The sequence below is a fragment of the Athene noctua genome, chromosome 35, assembly GCF_965140245.1.
Source record: "Athene noctua chromosome 35, bAthNoc1.hap1.1, whole genome shotgun sequence".
NCBI classification, from domain to species: domain Eukaryota; kingdom Metazoa; phylum Chordata; class Aves; order Strigiformes; family Strigidae; genus Athene; species Athene noctua.
Genome location: NC_134071.1, coordinates 907,456 through 922,015, shown reverse-complemented (window position 1 = coordinate 922,015; position 14,560 = coordinate 907,456). Strand labels below are relative to the sequence as shown.

At 63.5% G+C, this 14,560-nt stretch overlaps 2 protein-coding genes across 2 annotated transcripts in view; both read right to left on the bottom strand.

Moving 5' to 3' along the window:
* The window catches only part of LTBP4 (latent transforming growth factor beta binding protein 4), a 17,501-nt gene extending 13,287 nt beyond the window's left edge, over window positions 1–4,214 (bottom strand). Inside the window, exons 1-4 of the mRNA XM_074930676.1 lie at window positions 4,126–4,214; window positions 3,072–3,175; window positions 207–446; window positions 4–87 (exon numbers count right to left, since the gene is read on the bottom strand). Coding sequence (XP_074786777.1) covers window positions 4–87; window positions 207–446; window positions 3,072–3,175; window positions 4,126–4,205 — 508 coding nt within the window. The 5' untranslated portion in view covers window positions 4,206–4,214. The remainder of the gene's footprint in view (window positions 1–3; window positions 88–206; window positions 447–3,071; window positions 3,176–4,125) is intronic.
* Window positions 4,215–6,895: 2,681 nt separating this feature from the next.
* On the bottom strand, window positions 6,896–14,400 carry SHKBP1 (SH3KBP1 binding protein 1). Its single transcript, XM_074930674.1, has 17 exons — window positions 14,307–14,400; window positions 13,085–13,138; window positions 12,926–12,971; window positions 12,687–12,819; window positions 12,468–12,548; window positions 12,191–12,370; window positions 11,991–12,075; window positions 11,723–11,913; window positions 10,789–10,904; window positions 9,983–10,070; window positions 9,765–9,881; window positions 9,507–9,677; window positions 8,032–8,169; window positions 7,853–7,949; window positions 7,562–7,740; window positions 7,393–7,477; window positions 6,896–7,253 (listed from the first exon to the last, which is right to left on the bottom strand). Exons 1-17 carry the CDS (start codon window positions 14,372–14,374, stop codon window positions 6,896–6,898), a joined length of 2,187 nt encoding a protein of 728 aa, XP_074786775.1. The 5' UTR covers window positions 14,375–14,400.
* Between the last annotated feature and the right edge of the window lie 160 nt (window positions 14,401–14,560).

Sequence of the window (14,560 nt, the reverse complement as noted above, 5' to 3'; positions counted from 1 at the left end):
GGCCCCCCCGCACCCGCTCCACTCGGTGGATGGCGACCGAAGCCTCGGGGGGGTGTCGCACCCGGACGCTCACCAGGGACTGGGCACCTGTGCGGGGGGGGACACACACATTGAGGGTGCCGGGGGGGGGGTCCCCTCAACCCCCCCAGCACCCGTTGTGGCCCCCCCCCCAAAAAAAAATTAAAAAAATGTGATCGTTTTCTCACCGTCCTCCTCCTCGCGGTGGTTGGCCAAGGGCAGCGTGTAGACGGATTGAGTGAGGGCTTGCGGCCCCCCCGCGGCGTCGGGGGGGGGTTTGGGGGGGTCGTCCCCCCCCCCGGTGCCCCCCCCTCCCCATGTGCTGTTAGCCGGGAGGTGGCAGAACCTGCCGGTAAATTGGGGGGGGCACAGGCAGGTGTCGGGGCGGGCGCAGACCCCCCCGTTTTGACACAGCAGCGGGCAGACGACTGCGGGGAAAAGCAGAAAAAAAAATTATTTTTTTAAGGGGGGGGACACCCCGAAATTCACACAAATTGGGGCCCCCCCCCAAATATTTTAGAGCAGCGGGAGGGGGGTAAAAAAGTGAAGGGGGGGGGGCAGCACCCTTTTTTGAAGGAGGGGGGGGGGGTGTCACCCCAAAATCCAACCCGGGGGATGCGAATGGAAAAAAAAAAAAAAGGGGGGGGGGGGGAGGATAAAGGCCCCCCCTAACGTTCCGGGGGGGCCCCGAAAGCCCCGGGGGGGCCCCGCGAGGCGTGTGGGGAAGGGCCCAGGCGTGCGGGTGCCAAATAGTTGGATTTTTGTTGTTGTGAAAACCCTTTTTTTGGTGTTTCTCGGGGCCCCAGTGTTTGTTTTTCCGAATTCCCGGCGATTTCCAAGCGGGACGCGATGAGCTCATGGCGCCGCGTGGGTGGGGGGGGGCCCCACCTAACACCCCCTCCCCGTTACCGGAGCCTCACCCCGGGGTTACCGGACCCCCCCCCAAAACTACCGGACCCTCACCCGGGGTTACCGGACCCCCCTCCCGGGGTTACTGGACCCTCACCCCGGTTACTGGACCCCTCCCCAAATTACCGGACCCCCCTCTCGGGGTTACCGGACCCTCACCCTGGTTACCGGACCCCTCCCCAAACTACCGGACCCCCCTCCCGTTTACCGGACCCTCACTCCGGGGTTACCGGACCCCTCCCCAAACTACCAGACCCTCACCCGGGGTTACCGGACCCCCCTCCCGGTTACCGGAGCCTCACCCCGGGGTTACGGGACCCCCCCTCCCGGTTACCGGACCCCTCCCCAAATTACCGGACCCCCCTCTCGGGGTTAGCGGACCCTCACCCTGGTTACCGGACCCCTCCCCAAATTACCGGACCCCCCTCCCGTTTACCGGACCCTCACTCCGGGGTTACCGGACCCCTCCCCAAACTACCAGACCCTCACCCGGGGTTACCGGACCCCCCTCCCGGTTACCGGAGCCTCACCCGGGGTTACGGGACCCCCCCTCCCGGTTACCGGACCCCTCCCCAAATTACCGGACCCCTCCTCAAATTACCGGCCCCTCACCCGGGGTTACCGGCCCCCCCTCCCGGTTACCGGCCCCCTCCCCAAATTATCGGACCCCTCCTCAAATTACCGGCCCCCCTCCCGGGGTTACCGGCCCCTCACCCGGGTCACCGGCCCCCCCCGGCAGAGGTCCCGCTGCGTGTCCCCCCCCCGCTGCCCGCACTGACCGAGGCGGAACCCGCTCTCCCCGGGGGGGCGGCCGCTCTCCAGGGCGGTGAGGTTCCCCCCGCGGTGGCAGAGCTGGGCGCAGCGCCCGCCGGTGCAGCGGAGCCGGCAGCGGGGGGGGGTGAAGAGCAGGCGGAGCCGGGCGGGGCCGCTCCCGGTGCCCGGTGCCGGCAGCGCCAGGCAGGCGGCGGCCAGCAGCAGCGCGGGGCCCATCACCGCCGCCTCGAGCCCGCGGCGGCAGGGGCGGGGCCGCGGGCGGGCACGGAGGGGAGGGGCCGACCGAGGGACACGCCTCCCGCCGGCGCGGGGGGGACAGACAGGGGAGCGGCCCCGCGGGGAGGGGGGACACGGGGGACACGGGGGGGACACGGGGGGGCAAAGGGGACACGGGGGAGACACGGCGGGGGGACAGGGGACACGGGGGGGGACACACGAGGGACACGGGGGGACACGGGGGGGGACACGAGGGACACGGGGGGGACACGGGGGGACATGGGGGGACACGGGGGGGGCAAAGGGGACACGGGGGACACGGGGGGACACGGGGGGGCCCACAAGGGACACGGGGGGACACGGCGGGGGACACGAGGGACACGGGGGGACACCGGGGGGACACGCGGGGGGACAGGGGACACGGGGGGGGCAAAGGGGACACGGGGGGGCCCACAAGGGACACGGGGGGACACGGGGGCGGGACAGGGGGACACGGGGGGCCACGAGGGACACGGGGGGGGCAAAGGGGACACAGGGGAGACACGGCGGGGGGACAGGGGACACGGGGGGGCCCACAAGGGACACGGGGGGACACCGGGGGGACATGGGGGGACACCGGGGGGACATGGGGGGACACGGGGGGGGAAAGGGGGGCACGGGGGGACACGCGGGACACGGGGAGGGACACAGGGTGACATGGGGGGACACGGGGGGTCGCTGGGACCTGGGGGTATGTGGGGGGGACACGGGGGGGGGGGCAGGGGACACGGAAGGGACCCGGGGTGACACAGGGGACACGGGGGGGGGGGAGCAGAACACAGTGGGGGGGGGCAAGGGACACGTGGGACGCGTGTGGGGGGGTGGGAAACGATTTGGGGGGGCACACGGGACACCCCCACCCCCCGCCTGGCCGGGGCCCCCACGGGGGACAGGAGACACGCGGGGACCCCCCCGAAAGGGCCCCCCAAGGACACAAAGCCCCCCCCCCCCCGTGGTGACGTCACGCGGAAAAATCGTCCCGGAGGCACCGGCTGCGCCCCCCCCCCCCCTTCTCAGACCCCCCCCCCGGGGTTTTGGGGGCCTCCCCCCCTTTCTGGAAGTGTGTGTGGGGCCCCCCTAAAATATGGGGGGGCAAGGGGGGGCCCCTTCCTTACCAGGGTGATGAAGATGATGAAGATGATGAAGACGGTGGCGGGGGGGGGTCGTGGCGGTGGGGGGGGGCACGCGGTGCCTCAGGCCCCCCCGCAGCTCCGACAGCCTATTGGGGGGGGGGAGGATTATGGGGGCCCCCCAAAGCCCCCTCCTTCCCCCCCGCAAATCCCCTCCATGTTTGGTTTTGGGGGGGGGACCCCCCTTGTCCTCTATCCCCCAGCCCCTAGGGGACCCCACAGAGCACCCCCACACCCCACGGGGACCCCCCCATCCCAGAGGGGACCCCCAAACCCATAGGGGACCCCCCCCACCCTACAGGGGACCCTATAGGGACCCCCCCAGCCCTAGGGGACCCCCCCGAGACCCCCCCACACCCTATGGGGGACCCCCCATTCCATAGGGGACCCCAATACCCCATAGGAGACCCCCCCACCCTATAGGGGACCCCCTATACCCCACAGGGGACCCTTCACCCCCGCAGACCCCCTCCCTCCCCGTCTCCAGCCCCCCAACTCCCAGCAAGCCCCCCCCAGCCCCTATAGCCCCCCCCATAGCTCCCCCCAGCCCCTATAGCCCCCCCATAGCCCCCCCAGCCCCTATAGCCCCCCCATAGCCCCCCCAGTCCCTATAGCCCCCCACAGCCCCCCCAGCCCCTATAGCCCCCCCATAGCTCCCCCCAGTCCCTATAGCCGCCCCCTATAGCCCCCCCAGCCCCTATAGCCCCCCCCATAGCCCCCCCCAGCCCCTATAGCCCCCCCCACAGCCCCCCCAGCCCCCCTCATAGCACCCCCCAGCCCCTATAGGCCCCCCCCAGCCCCCCAGCCCCTATAGCCCCCCCCATAGCCCCCACAGCCCCTATAGCCCCCCCCAGCCCCCCCAGTCCCTATAGCCCCCCCCATAGCACCCACAGCCCCCCCATAGCCCCCCCCCAGTCCTTATAGCCCCCCCCCCCAAGTGGAAAAACGGGACATTTGGGGGGGGGGGGTGGGGGGAGGACGCTTGGGACCCCCTAAAGATTTTTGGGGGGCGGGGGGGTGGTGGCCCCCCCGGACTCACCCCGCGGGCGGCGTCTCGGTGGCCCCCAGCGCCAGGAGGGTCCCCAGGAGGCAGAAGGCGGCGGGAGGGGGGGGGCGCATGGCGGGGGGGGGGGGTTCCCGGTATTGGGGGGGGGTCCCCGGTATCTGGGGGGAGTCCCCCCGGTATTTGGGGGGGTCCCCGGTATCGGGGGGGGGGGTCTCGGGGCAGCGCCCGGGGCTGTCGGTGGGTCCCTGGTTGAGCCGCTGCGATTCGGAGGGTCCTGGGGCCCCCCCGGTACCGCCCCCCCCGTCCTGCGGCCAATGAGAGGGGCCGGGGGCGGGGCCGTCGCTGGACACGCGTGTGGGGGGCGCCTGGATATGGGGGGGGTGTGCACACGCGTGTCGGTGTGAATGTGTCACGGTATGAACACGCGTGTCGGGGCGTGAACACGTCAGGGTGCGTGTAGACGCGTGGTGTGGCGTGAACACGCGTGTCGGGGCGTGAACACGCATGTCAGGGCATGGACACGCGTGTCAGGGTGTGTGTTGGGGTGTGCACACGCGTGTCAGGGCATGGACACACATGTTGGGGTGTAAATGTGTATGTTGGGGTGTACACATGCATGTCAGGGCGTGCACACGTCGGGGGTTGTGTGTTGGGGTGTGCACACACGTGTCAGGGCATGGACACACATGTCAGGGTGTGTGTTGGGGTGTGCACACGTGTGTCAGGGCACGGACACACCTGTCGGGGTGTGTGTTGGGGTGTGCATACGCATGTCAGGGCATGGACACACATGTCGGGGTGTAAATGTGTGTGTTGGGGTGTGCACACGCGTCAGGCTGCACACACGGGTGTCAGGGTGTGCACCTGCGTGTCAGGGCATGCACACGTGTCTGTTGGGCTGTGAACACACGTGTCGGGGCATGAGCATGTGTGTCAGGGTGTGCACACGTGTTGGGACACGAACACACAGCACTGTGAACACATGTACTGGGGCGTGAACACGCATGTCGGGATGTGAATGTGACTCAGGCTGTGCATACACATGTCAGGGTGTGCACACGTGTGTCAGGGCACGGACATGCGTGTTGGGGTGTAAACGTGTGTGTTGGTGTGTGCATATGCATGTCAGGCTGCACACACGGGTGTCAGGGTGTGCACATGTGTGTCGGGGCATGCACACACGTCGGGCTGTGAACACACGTGTCAGGGCACGAGCGCGTGTGTCAGGGTGTGCACACACGTGTAGGGTGGGACACAAACACACACAGCAGAGTGTGAACACACGCATCGGGGCGTGAACACGCATGTCAGGATGTGAACGTGTCTCTCAGGCTGTGCACACACATGTCAGGGTGTGCACACGCACTTCAAAGTGCGAACATATCTGTTGGGGTGTGAACATGTGTCAGGGTGTGCACACATGTGTCGGGGTGTGAATACACGTGTTGGGGTGTGAACATGTGTGTCAGGCTGCAAACATGTGTCAGGCTGTGCACACGTGTGTTGGGTTGTGAACATATGTCAGGATGTGAACACACGTGTTGGGACATGAACACATGTAACAGAATGTGAAAACACGTATTTGGGTGTGAACACAGGGTTCAGGATGTAAATGTGCATCAGGGTGTGAACACGTGTCGGGGTGTGAAGACAAGTGTTGGTGTGAACATGCGTGTTGGGGCGTGAACACACATGTCAGGCTGCAAACGTGTGTCAGGCTGCGTAAAGGTGTGCTGGGGTGTGAACACATATGTCAGGGTGTGAACACACGTGTCGGGGTGTGAATGTGTGTGCTGGGGTGTGAACACGTTTGTCAGACTGTGCACACGTGTGTCAGCATGTGAACACACATGTTGGCATATGAACACGCATTAATCCTTGCACACACATCCGCCAGTGCGCACACATGTGGAGCTGCCCAGTGTGCTGCTGCTTCCCACACGTGTCCGCCGTGTGCACATGCGTGTCAGCCCATGAACACACCTGTGGAGCCACCCTCTGGGACGCTGCGCCCACGTGTCAGCCCGTGCACACACGTGTCAGCCCAGCGTGCAGGTATGTAGCCGCCCTTACGTGACAGTCCACACACACGTGTCAGTCTGCACACACGTCAATCTCCACACACGTGTCAATCCGCACACACGTCAGTCTGCACGTGTGTCAATCGGCACACATGTGTCAATCGGCACACGTGTGTCAGTCCACACACGTGTCAATCTCCACACACGTCAGTCTGCACATGTGTGTCAATCGGCACACGTGTGTGAATCGGCACACGTGTGTGAATCGGCACACGTGTCAATCCGCACACGTGTGTCAATTGGCACATGCGTGTCAATTTCCACACACGTGTCAATCCGCACACAGTCGGCACACATGTGTCAATCGGCACACGTGTGTCAGTCCGCACACGTGTCAATCCGCACACGTGTCAGTCTGCACGTGTGCGTCAATCGGCACACATGTGTCAGTCCGCGCACACACGTGTGGAGCCGCCCCGCATGACGCCGCGCACACGTATGACACCACACGCGCCTGTGAGGCTCCGCCTCCACCCGCGGCTCCACCCGCCCCGCACACACACGTGACCGCTGACCCCGCCCACCACGGGGAGCCCGCCCCGCCCCCAAGACCCCCCCAAAAACCACAGGGCACGCGTCGGAGGGGGCAGGGCTGCGGGGGGGGCACCCCCAAACCCAAAGCGCATTTTTTTGGGGGGGGGGGGGGCCCAAACCAAGGCACAACGTACTGGGGGGGGGGTGGGGGGGGGTGGGGGGTGCGTGGGGGGGGTCCTGCCCCCCCCTCAAAACGCCGTTTCGTTGAGACGGGACTTGGGGGGCACCAAGGGGACGACGGGGGGAGCGTCGGCGTTTTGGGGGGGCCCCCGAGGTCTGGGGGGGGTGGAGGGGGGGTTTAAATTTGGGGGGGGGCGAAAAATTGGGGGTTTCCCCCCTAATCGGGGGGGGTCGAGGCGTTGGGCCAGCTCTTGGCAACGCTCGACAAAACCACCGCCCCCCCCCGCCCCGCCGCGGGGAGAAAAAAAAGGGGGGGCCCCCCCAGAATGAGGAGAGGGGGGAAGGGGGGGCCCCCCCGTGACGTTTGGGGTGGGGGGAGCCCCCCCGCGGTGTTTTGGGGGGGGGGAAGGCGCCGGCGGGCGGAGGCTGCGGAGAAAAAAAATATTAAATAAAAAATAAAACGGGCTGGGGGGGGGCGCGGGGAGAGTTTGGGGGGACCCCACCCTAAAAATTTTATATTTGGGGGGGGGTTTAAGGGGTTGGGGGGGTTTGGGGGGGCCCCTACCTGGCGTCGGGGGTCTGGGGGGGGGGGGCCAAATCGCACTGATCCAGCTGCCGCAGCAATTCGTCCTCGGTCAAACCGCCCGGTTCTGCGCGCGGAGGGAAAAAAATTTAAAAAACGGCGGCGGCGGGGCCGGGCGGCCTAAAATCGAGGTTTTTAAACCCAAAAATACCGTGGGGTTTGCCCAGGGCCTCCACGGCGGTGGTGAGGTCCCACATCTGCACGCTGCCGTTGGCGTGGCCGGTGAAGAGGTAGCGGCGCGGGCGGGAGCCGATGCGGCTCGGGCCGTCGCACTCGTGCACGGTGAAGGCGGCGACGGCGGCGCCGTCCACCGAGCGCACCTCGCAAATCCTGGGGAAAAAAAAAACGTAAAAAAGAAATTAAAACCCGAAAAAAGTTTAATTTTTCGGCTCGTCGTGTGATTTTTTTTGTTTGTTTTAGGGGTCGCGGCGCCAGCGCTCACCGTTTGCCGGTGGAGGAAAGGCGGACAAAGACTCGGTTGGCGTCCGGTACAACGCGCTGGATGAAAACCTGCTGCTCGTCGCGTTCGCCGAAAGGCCCTGAAGGCGGCGGAAAAAACGAATTCATTCTAAAAATCATTAAAATTTTAAAAAAATTAAAAGGGAAGCGGCCTGGTCTCACCGATGTCGGCGCCGCCGTCGGCGTCGTCCAGGGAAAGGACCTTGAAGGAGGCCAAGGGCGTGGAGCCGGGCTGCGTCGAGATCATCCCGCGGAACCGCGTCACCGTCCACGTGCGCACGTGGTTGTTGTCGGCGCAGACTGGGCGGGAAATGGCGGCTCCTTCCTCACCGGTTCCGGTTCCTCCTCACCGGTTCCTCCATCTTTGCTCCCCGTTTCCGCACACAGACGCCGTTTTCTCGCCCCCCGCACGCCATTTTGTGGCCTCCGGCCCTCACCGGTTCCTCACCCAGACACAGTTTTGTTGCCCGATAAATATTTTTCACCCCGCCGCCATTTTGCGGCCTTCGCTCCTCACCGTTTCCTCACCTGGCCGCCATTTTGTCACCCCGACACCATTTTGTGGCCTTCACCCCTCACCGTTTCCTCACCGTTTCCCCACTGTTTCCTCACCATTTCCTCACCCAGCCACCATTTTGTGGCCCCCGCCCCTCACCATTTCCTCACCGTTTCCTCACCGTTTCCCCACTGTTTCCTCACCTGGCCGCCATTTCGCCACCCCGACACCATTTTGTGGCCCTCGTCCCCCATTGTTTCCTCACCATTTCCTCACCCAGCCACCATTTTGTTGCCCAGCAACCATTTTGTCACCCCGCCGCCATTTTGTGGCCCCCACCCCTCACCATTTCCTCATTGTTTCCTCACCATTTCCTCACCGTTTCCCCACAGTTTCCGCACGCAGCCGCCATTTTGTCGCCCTGCCGCCATTTTGTGGCCCCCGCCCCTCACCATTTCCTCACAGTTTCCCCACCGTTTCCACACACAGCTGCCATTTTGTCAACCCGTTGCCATTTTGTGGCCTCCTCCCCTCACAATTTCCTGTTTCCTCACCATTTCCTCACTGTTTCCTCACAGTTTCCCCACTGTTTCCTCACGTTTTCCACACACAGCTGCCATTTTGTCAACCCGTTGCCATTTTGTGGCCTCCTCCCCTCACAATTTCCTGTTTCCTCACCATTTCCTCACTGTTTCCTCACAGTTTCCTCACTGTTTCCTCACGTTTTCCACACACAGCTGCCATTTTGTCACCTCGCCGCCATTTTGCGGCCCCTGCCCCTCACCATTTCCTCACCCGACTGCCATTTTGTCACCCCGCCGCCATTTTGCGGCCCCCGCCCCTCACTGTTTCCTCACCATTTCCTCCCCGTTTCCTCACCCAGCCACCATTTTGTTGCCCAGCCGCCATTTTGTCACCCCCACCACCATTCTGCCACCCACCCGCCCGCCATTTTGTGCCCCCAGCCGCCATTTTGCCCCCTCGCCGCCATTTTATGGTTCCCCCACCCCTCACTCACCGCTTCCTCACCCAGCCACCATTTTGTTGCCCAGCCGCCATTTTGTCGCCCCCACCACCATTCTGCCACCCGCCATTTCCCAGTCCCCCGCCGCCATTTTGTGCCCCCCCCCCCAGCGCTCACCAGAAATCAAATGTTTCTCCGACAACATAATTTTGGTGACGGGGCTCCGGTGAACGGTGAAAGTTTGGAAGAGTTGAGGCCCGGAACCAACCGTCTCGGGGTGCTGCACGATGACCCGCACCACCCCGGAGCTGGTGCCGTAGGCGATCTCGATCCAGTTGCCGCTATCACCTACAATCACAAACCCCTCCCAGTTGAACCAGTAGCAAACCGGCGCGGCCAGGACCCGCCCTCCCGGTGCCAGCACGGGGTTCTTACTGGTTTTGGGGGTGAGGTAGACGCTGAGGGCGGTGACGGCGTCCTCGGAGGGGTCGCGGTAGAGCTCCGTCACCAGCAGGTCGTTGTCCTTCATGCGGAGGGGAAACTTCTGGACGTCTGGGGACAGAGGGAGGGGACAGAGGGAGGGGACAACAAGGGGACGGTGACGGCGTCACCGCTGCCACCCCCCGGCGCGCGGAGCCGCCGCCGCCGCTCACCCACGTAGTAGATGGAACCGTTGTTGCAGCCGAGGAGGAGGAAGGTGCCGGCGGCGTCGTAGCTGTTGATGGGGACGACGTCTTGGATCTGCGGGCATTCGGGGACAATTCTGGGATAAATTTTTGGGGGACAATTTTTCGGGGACAATTTTCTGGGGACAATTTTTTGGGGACAATTTGGGGATAATTTTGGGATAAATTTTTGGGGGACAATTTTCCGGGTGCAATTTTTTGGGGACATTTTCTGGGGACAATTTGGGAACAATATTTGGGGGACAATCTGGGGACAAATTTTTGGGGACAATTTTTTGGGGGACAATTTTTTGGGGGACAATTTTTTGGGGGACAATTTTTTGGGGGGACAATTTTCTGTGTGCAATTTTTTTGGGACAATTTTCTGGGGGCAATTTAGGGACAATTTCTGGGGGACAATCTGGGGACAAATTTTTGGGGGACATTTTGGGGGACAATTATTTAGGGAACAATTTTTGGAGGGACATTTTTGGGGGACAATTATTTGGGGACAATTATTTGGGGGGATAAATTTAGGGGACAATTTTTTGGGGACATTTTGGGGACAATTTTGGGATAAATTTTTGGGGACAATTTTCTGGGTGCAATTTTTTGGAGACAATTTTCTGGGGGCAATTTGGGGACAATTTTTTGGGGGACCATTTTTGGGGGACATTTTTGGGGCGACAATTATTTGGGGCGACAACTTTGGGGGACAATTTTTTAGGAACGTTTTGGGGACAATTTTTTGGGGATAATTTTTTGGGGACAATTGGGGAGGGAGCCGGCGTTACCTGCCAGTGCTTGGTGACGGCGTTCCAGACGCCGATTTTCCCGGTGTGGCTGGTGGCCGTCAGCTGGTTGCCCACAAAGAAAAGGGCTTCCACGGGCACCCCCAAGTGGAACACGCCTGGGCGAGGAGGAGACACGTCCAGGAGGGGGAAACACGCCCTGACATGTGTGTTCACGCATGTGCGTGTGCCAAAATACATACCTACACCCTGACATGTGTGTGCACGCCCCAACACACGTTCACACCCTGACACATGTTCGCACCCCAATACATGTGTTCACTCTATGTGTTCACGCCCCGACACGTGTTCACGTCCCGACACACATTCACACCCTGACACGCGTGTTCACACCCCGACACACATTTACACCCTGACTCACGTGTGCACGCCCTGACACACATTTACACCAACACACGTGTTCACGCCCCGACACACATTCACACCCTGACACGCATGTGCACGCCCCGACACATTTACACCAACACGCGTGTTCACGCCCCACACCCATTTACACCCTGACACGCGTTCACACTCCGCTATATGTGTTCACACCCCGACACGCGTGTTCACGCCCCAACACCCATTCACACCGACACGTGTGTGCACACCCCGACACATTTACACCAACACGTGTGTTCACGCCCCGACACACGTGTGCACACCCTGACACGCGTTCACACTCCGCTATGTGTCTCCACGCCCGGACACGCGTGTTCACACCCCATGCCCCGCCCCACATATCCAGACACACCCCCACACACGCCCATGCGTGACCCCGCCCCCCACCCGCCCTCATTGGCCGCAGGGATGAGGGGGGCGGTCCCATGGGCGGGGCCTCAGCACCCTCCAAAATCCCGGCGGCTCACCCAGGGACACGGGCGCTGCCCTGAGACCCCCCCCAGCCCCGATGCCGCCCCCCGCGGCGGCGCCCCACCGATCTCGGTGCCGCTGCCGTCGGCGCGCAGGGCCCACAGGATGATCTCGCCGCCGGCCGCCGCCGCCACCATCTTGTCGTGGTCGCCCAAGGCGCCCCCCAGCACCTTGGCGTTGAGCGCCGCCCGCTCGATCGCCCAGTCCAGGCGCGGGCTGGAGAAAACCTGCTGCCACCCCGACGTCTCCTTCATCCTGAGGGCGACAAAAAATAAACCGTGAGGGCGGGGAGGGGACCACAACCCTCCGCCACCCAGTCCCTCCCAGTTTACCGGTAACAAACGAGGAACTGGGCGTAAGCCACCGCGATCCAGTTGTGGTGGCCGCAAACCAACCGCACTGCGCCGGGGTCGTTCCCTGACAAAAAAAAAAAAAACAAACCAAAACCCACCCCACGCTCAAAACCTTTCCCGCAGCAATAGAACGAATTAAAAAAAACCACCCGACCCCTCCCAGTCCATCCCAGTCGTACCAGTTTTAGCGGGAACGAGGCTCCGTTCGTCCCCCGAGCGTCCCAGTAAGCCGGCGTTGCCCAAACTGGGGGGCATGGTGCGGCTGCGGCGCACGGGGGCTCGGTCGGGCGGCGGCGGCAACCGGGCGGCGATTTGGGGTCCCGCCACGCTGTGACGGTTGCGGCGTTTGGCCGGTAACACTGCCGGGGGGGCGTCACGAGGAGAATTTAAAATTTGGGAACGCGGTTTGGGGTGGGTTTTTTGGGTTTTTTTTGAGGGGGGGGCGTTGGGATTTACCTGGGGGGGGGAGGTACCCGTTGAAGAGGACGCTGCCGCAAGACGATCGGTCCAACTCCTCCCGTAGCTGCAGGCGGCGAACTTTTTATTATTTAAAAAAAAAAAAAAAACAGACATAAACACCGAAATCTGGAATATTTAAGAAAGAAGGGGGGTGTGGGTGTCCCCCTGCCATAATTAAACCCCCCCTCCATCAAAAAAAAAAAAAAAATTCATCACCGAGAGGGGTGATGCCGTAAAATTGGGCTTCGTGGAGGAGAAGGGAGATGCTGACGCCGCGGGGGTCCAGCTCTTTCGTCCGGAGGAAATTGAGGATGGGGGCGAAGACGGTTGGGTCCCGGTCGATGAAAATCTTTTTTTTTTTTAGAGGGGGGGCGTGTGTGAGATATTTGGGGGGGACACGACACCCCCCCGCCTTGTCAAAAGGGGAACCCGGCGTCGGCGGGGGGAAGACTCACCGCTCCCGTCTCATCCTTCAGGGTGGAGATGCGGCCGCTGAGGAGGCTGGGGGGGGGCACACGGGGGGGTTAGGGGATGCGGGGGGCCCCCCCACGCCAAGATTTAGGATTTTTTTTGCCCCCCCGGGGGTGTGTGTGGGGTGTGTCCCCCACAATCACCTGGAGAAGAAGGAGTCTGAGATCCAGGTCAGCGTCTGGCGGGATGTGCTGAATCTGTGGGAGGGGGCGAGGGTCAGAGCTGGGCTGGGGGGGCGCAGAAAAAATCGGGGGGGGGCAGAAAAAAACAGGGGGGAGAAGAAAAAAACAGGGAGGATGCCCAGAAATTCCGGGGGGGGACAGAGAAAAACTCTGGGGGGTAGAAAGACTCAGGGTGGGGAGGAAAGAAAGACACGGAGGGGGAAAGAAAGACCCCGGGGGGGCCCAAAAAAATTCGGGGGGGGGCAGAAAGATGCTGGGGGGGGGGGCAGAAAGACCCTCAGGTGCCCCAGAAACCTCGGGGGGGGGGGAGAAACGCCCTGGGGGATCCCCAAAAACATCTCGAGGGGGGGGAAAAAAAGGCTCGGGGGGGGGGGCAGAAAGACTCTGGGGGACCCCCCCAAAAATCCCGAGGGGGGAGCAGAAAGATTCTGGGGCACCCCAAAACATCCCGGGGGGGGCAGAAAAGGCCCTGGGGGGGGGAAGAGACTCTGGGGGACCCCCCCAAAAATCCCGAGGGGGGGGCAGAAAGACTCTGCGGGACCCCCAAAAATCCCTAGGGGGGGCAGAAAGACACGGGGGGGGGGGGGCAGAAAGACAGAAAGACTCTGGGGCACCCCAAAACATCCGGGGGGGGGCAGAAAGGCCCTGGGGGGGGGGAAGAGACTCTGGGGAACCCCCCAAAAAATCCTTGGGGGGGGGCAGAAAGACTCTGCGGGACCCCCAAAAATCCCTAGGGGGGGCAGAAAGAGTCGGGGGGGGGCAGAAAGAGACTGGGGGGGGGCAGAAAGACACGGGGGGGGGCAGAAAGACTCTGGGGCACCCCAAAACATCCCGGGGGGGGCAGAAAGGCCCTGGGGGGGGCAGAGACTCTGGGGAACCCCCCAAAAAATCCTTGGGGGGGGGCAGACAGATCCCGGTGACCCCAGAGAAGCCGCGGGGGGGTCCGGGGGGGGTCCTGAGGGTTTGGGGGGACCCCCCCGATGAGGGGGTCCCCAAATTACCGGGGGGGGGGCGGAGGGGAACTGAGGGAACCCGGAAGTGTGCGGTGAGGGGACGGGGGGACCCGGAAGGATGAAGGGAAGGGACCGGGGGGGGGACACGGGAGGGACGGCGGGGAACCGGGGGGGGGAACCGGGGGGTCCCGGGGGGGTCCGGGGGGGTCCGGGGGTCGCGGCCCACGCGCCTCTTGCCGCCCACGTTGAGCTGCACAACCTCGGCCCCGGCCCGCGCCGCCCCGCCCGGAGCCGCCATGGCCGCCCGGCGCTACCGCTTCCGCCCGGCCACCCCGCCCCCGGAGCCAGCTCATTGGTGGATCCGCGACGTCGCTCCGCCCATCGCCGCTCGCTATTGGTCCGTCCCAAGAAGCCCCTCCCCTCTCCCGGCGTTCTCCCGCTCCTCCACAGCCGGGTTTCGCCCGGCCCGCGCTGATCCTGAGCG

Bases quoted from the DNA above. Each gene is read 5' to 3' on its own strand.
- SHKBP1 (XM_074930674.1), bottom strand. From the start codon at position 14,374: ATGGCGGCTCCGGGCGGGGCGGCGCGGGCCGGGGCCGAGGTTGTGCAG. The intron at 11,914-11,990 runs GTAAACTGGGAG...TGTCGCCCTCAG, and splicing joins CAGTTCCTCGTTTGTTACCG to GATGAAGGAGACGTCGGGGT. The intron at 7,478-7,561 runs GTATTTTTGGGT...CTCCGCGCGCAG, and splicing joins GGCCCTGGGCAAACCCCACG to AACCGGGCGGTTTGACCGAG.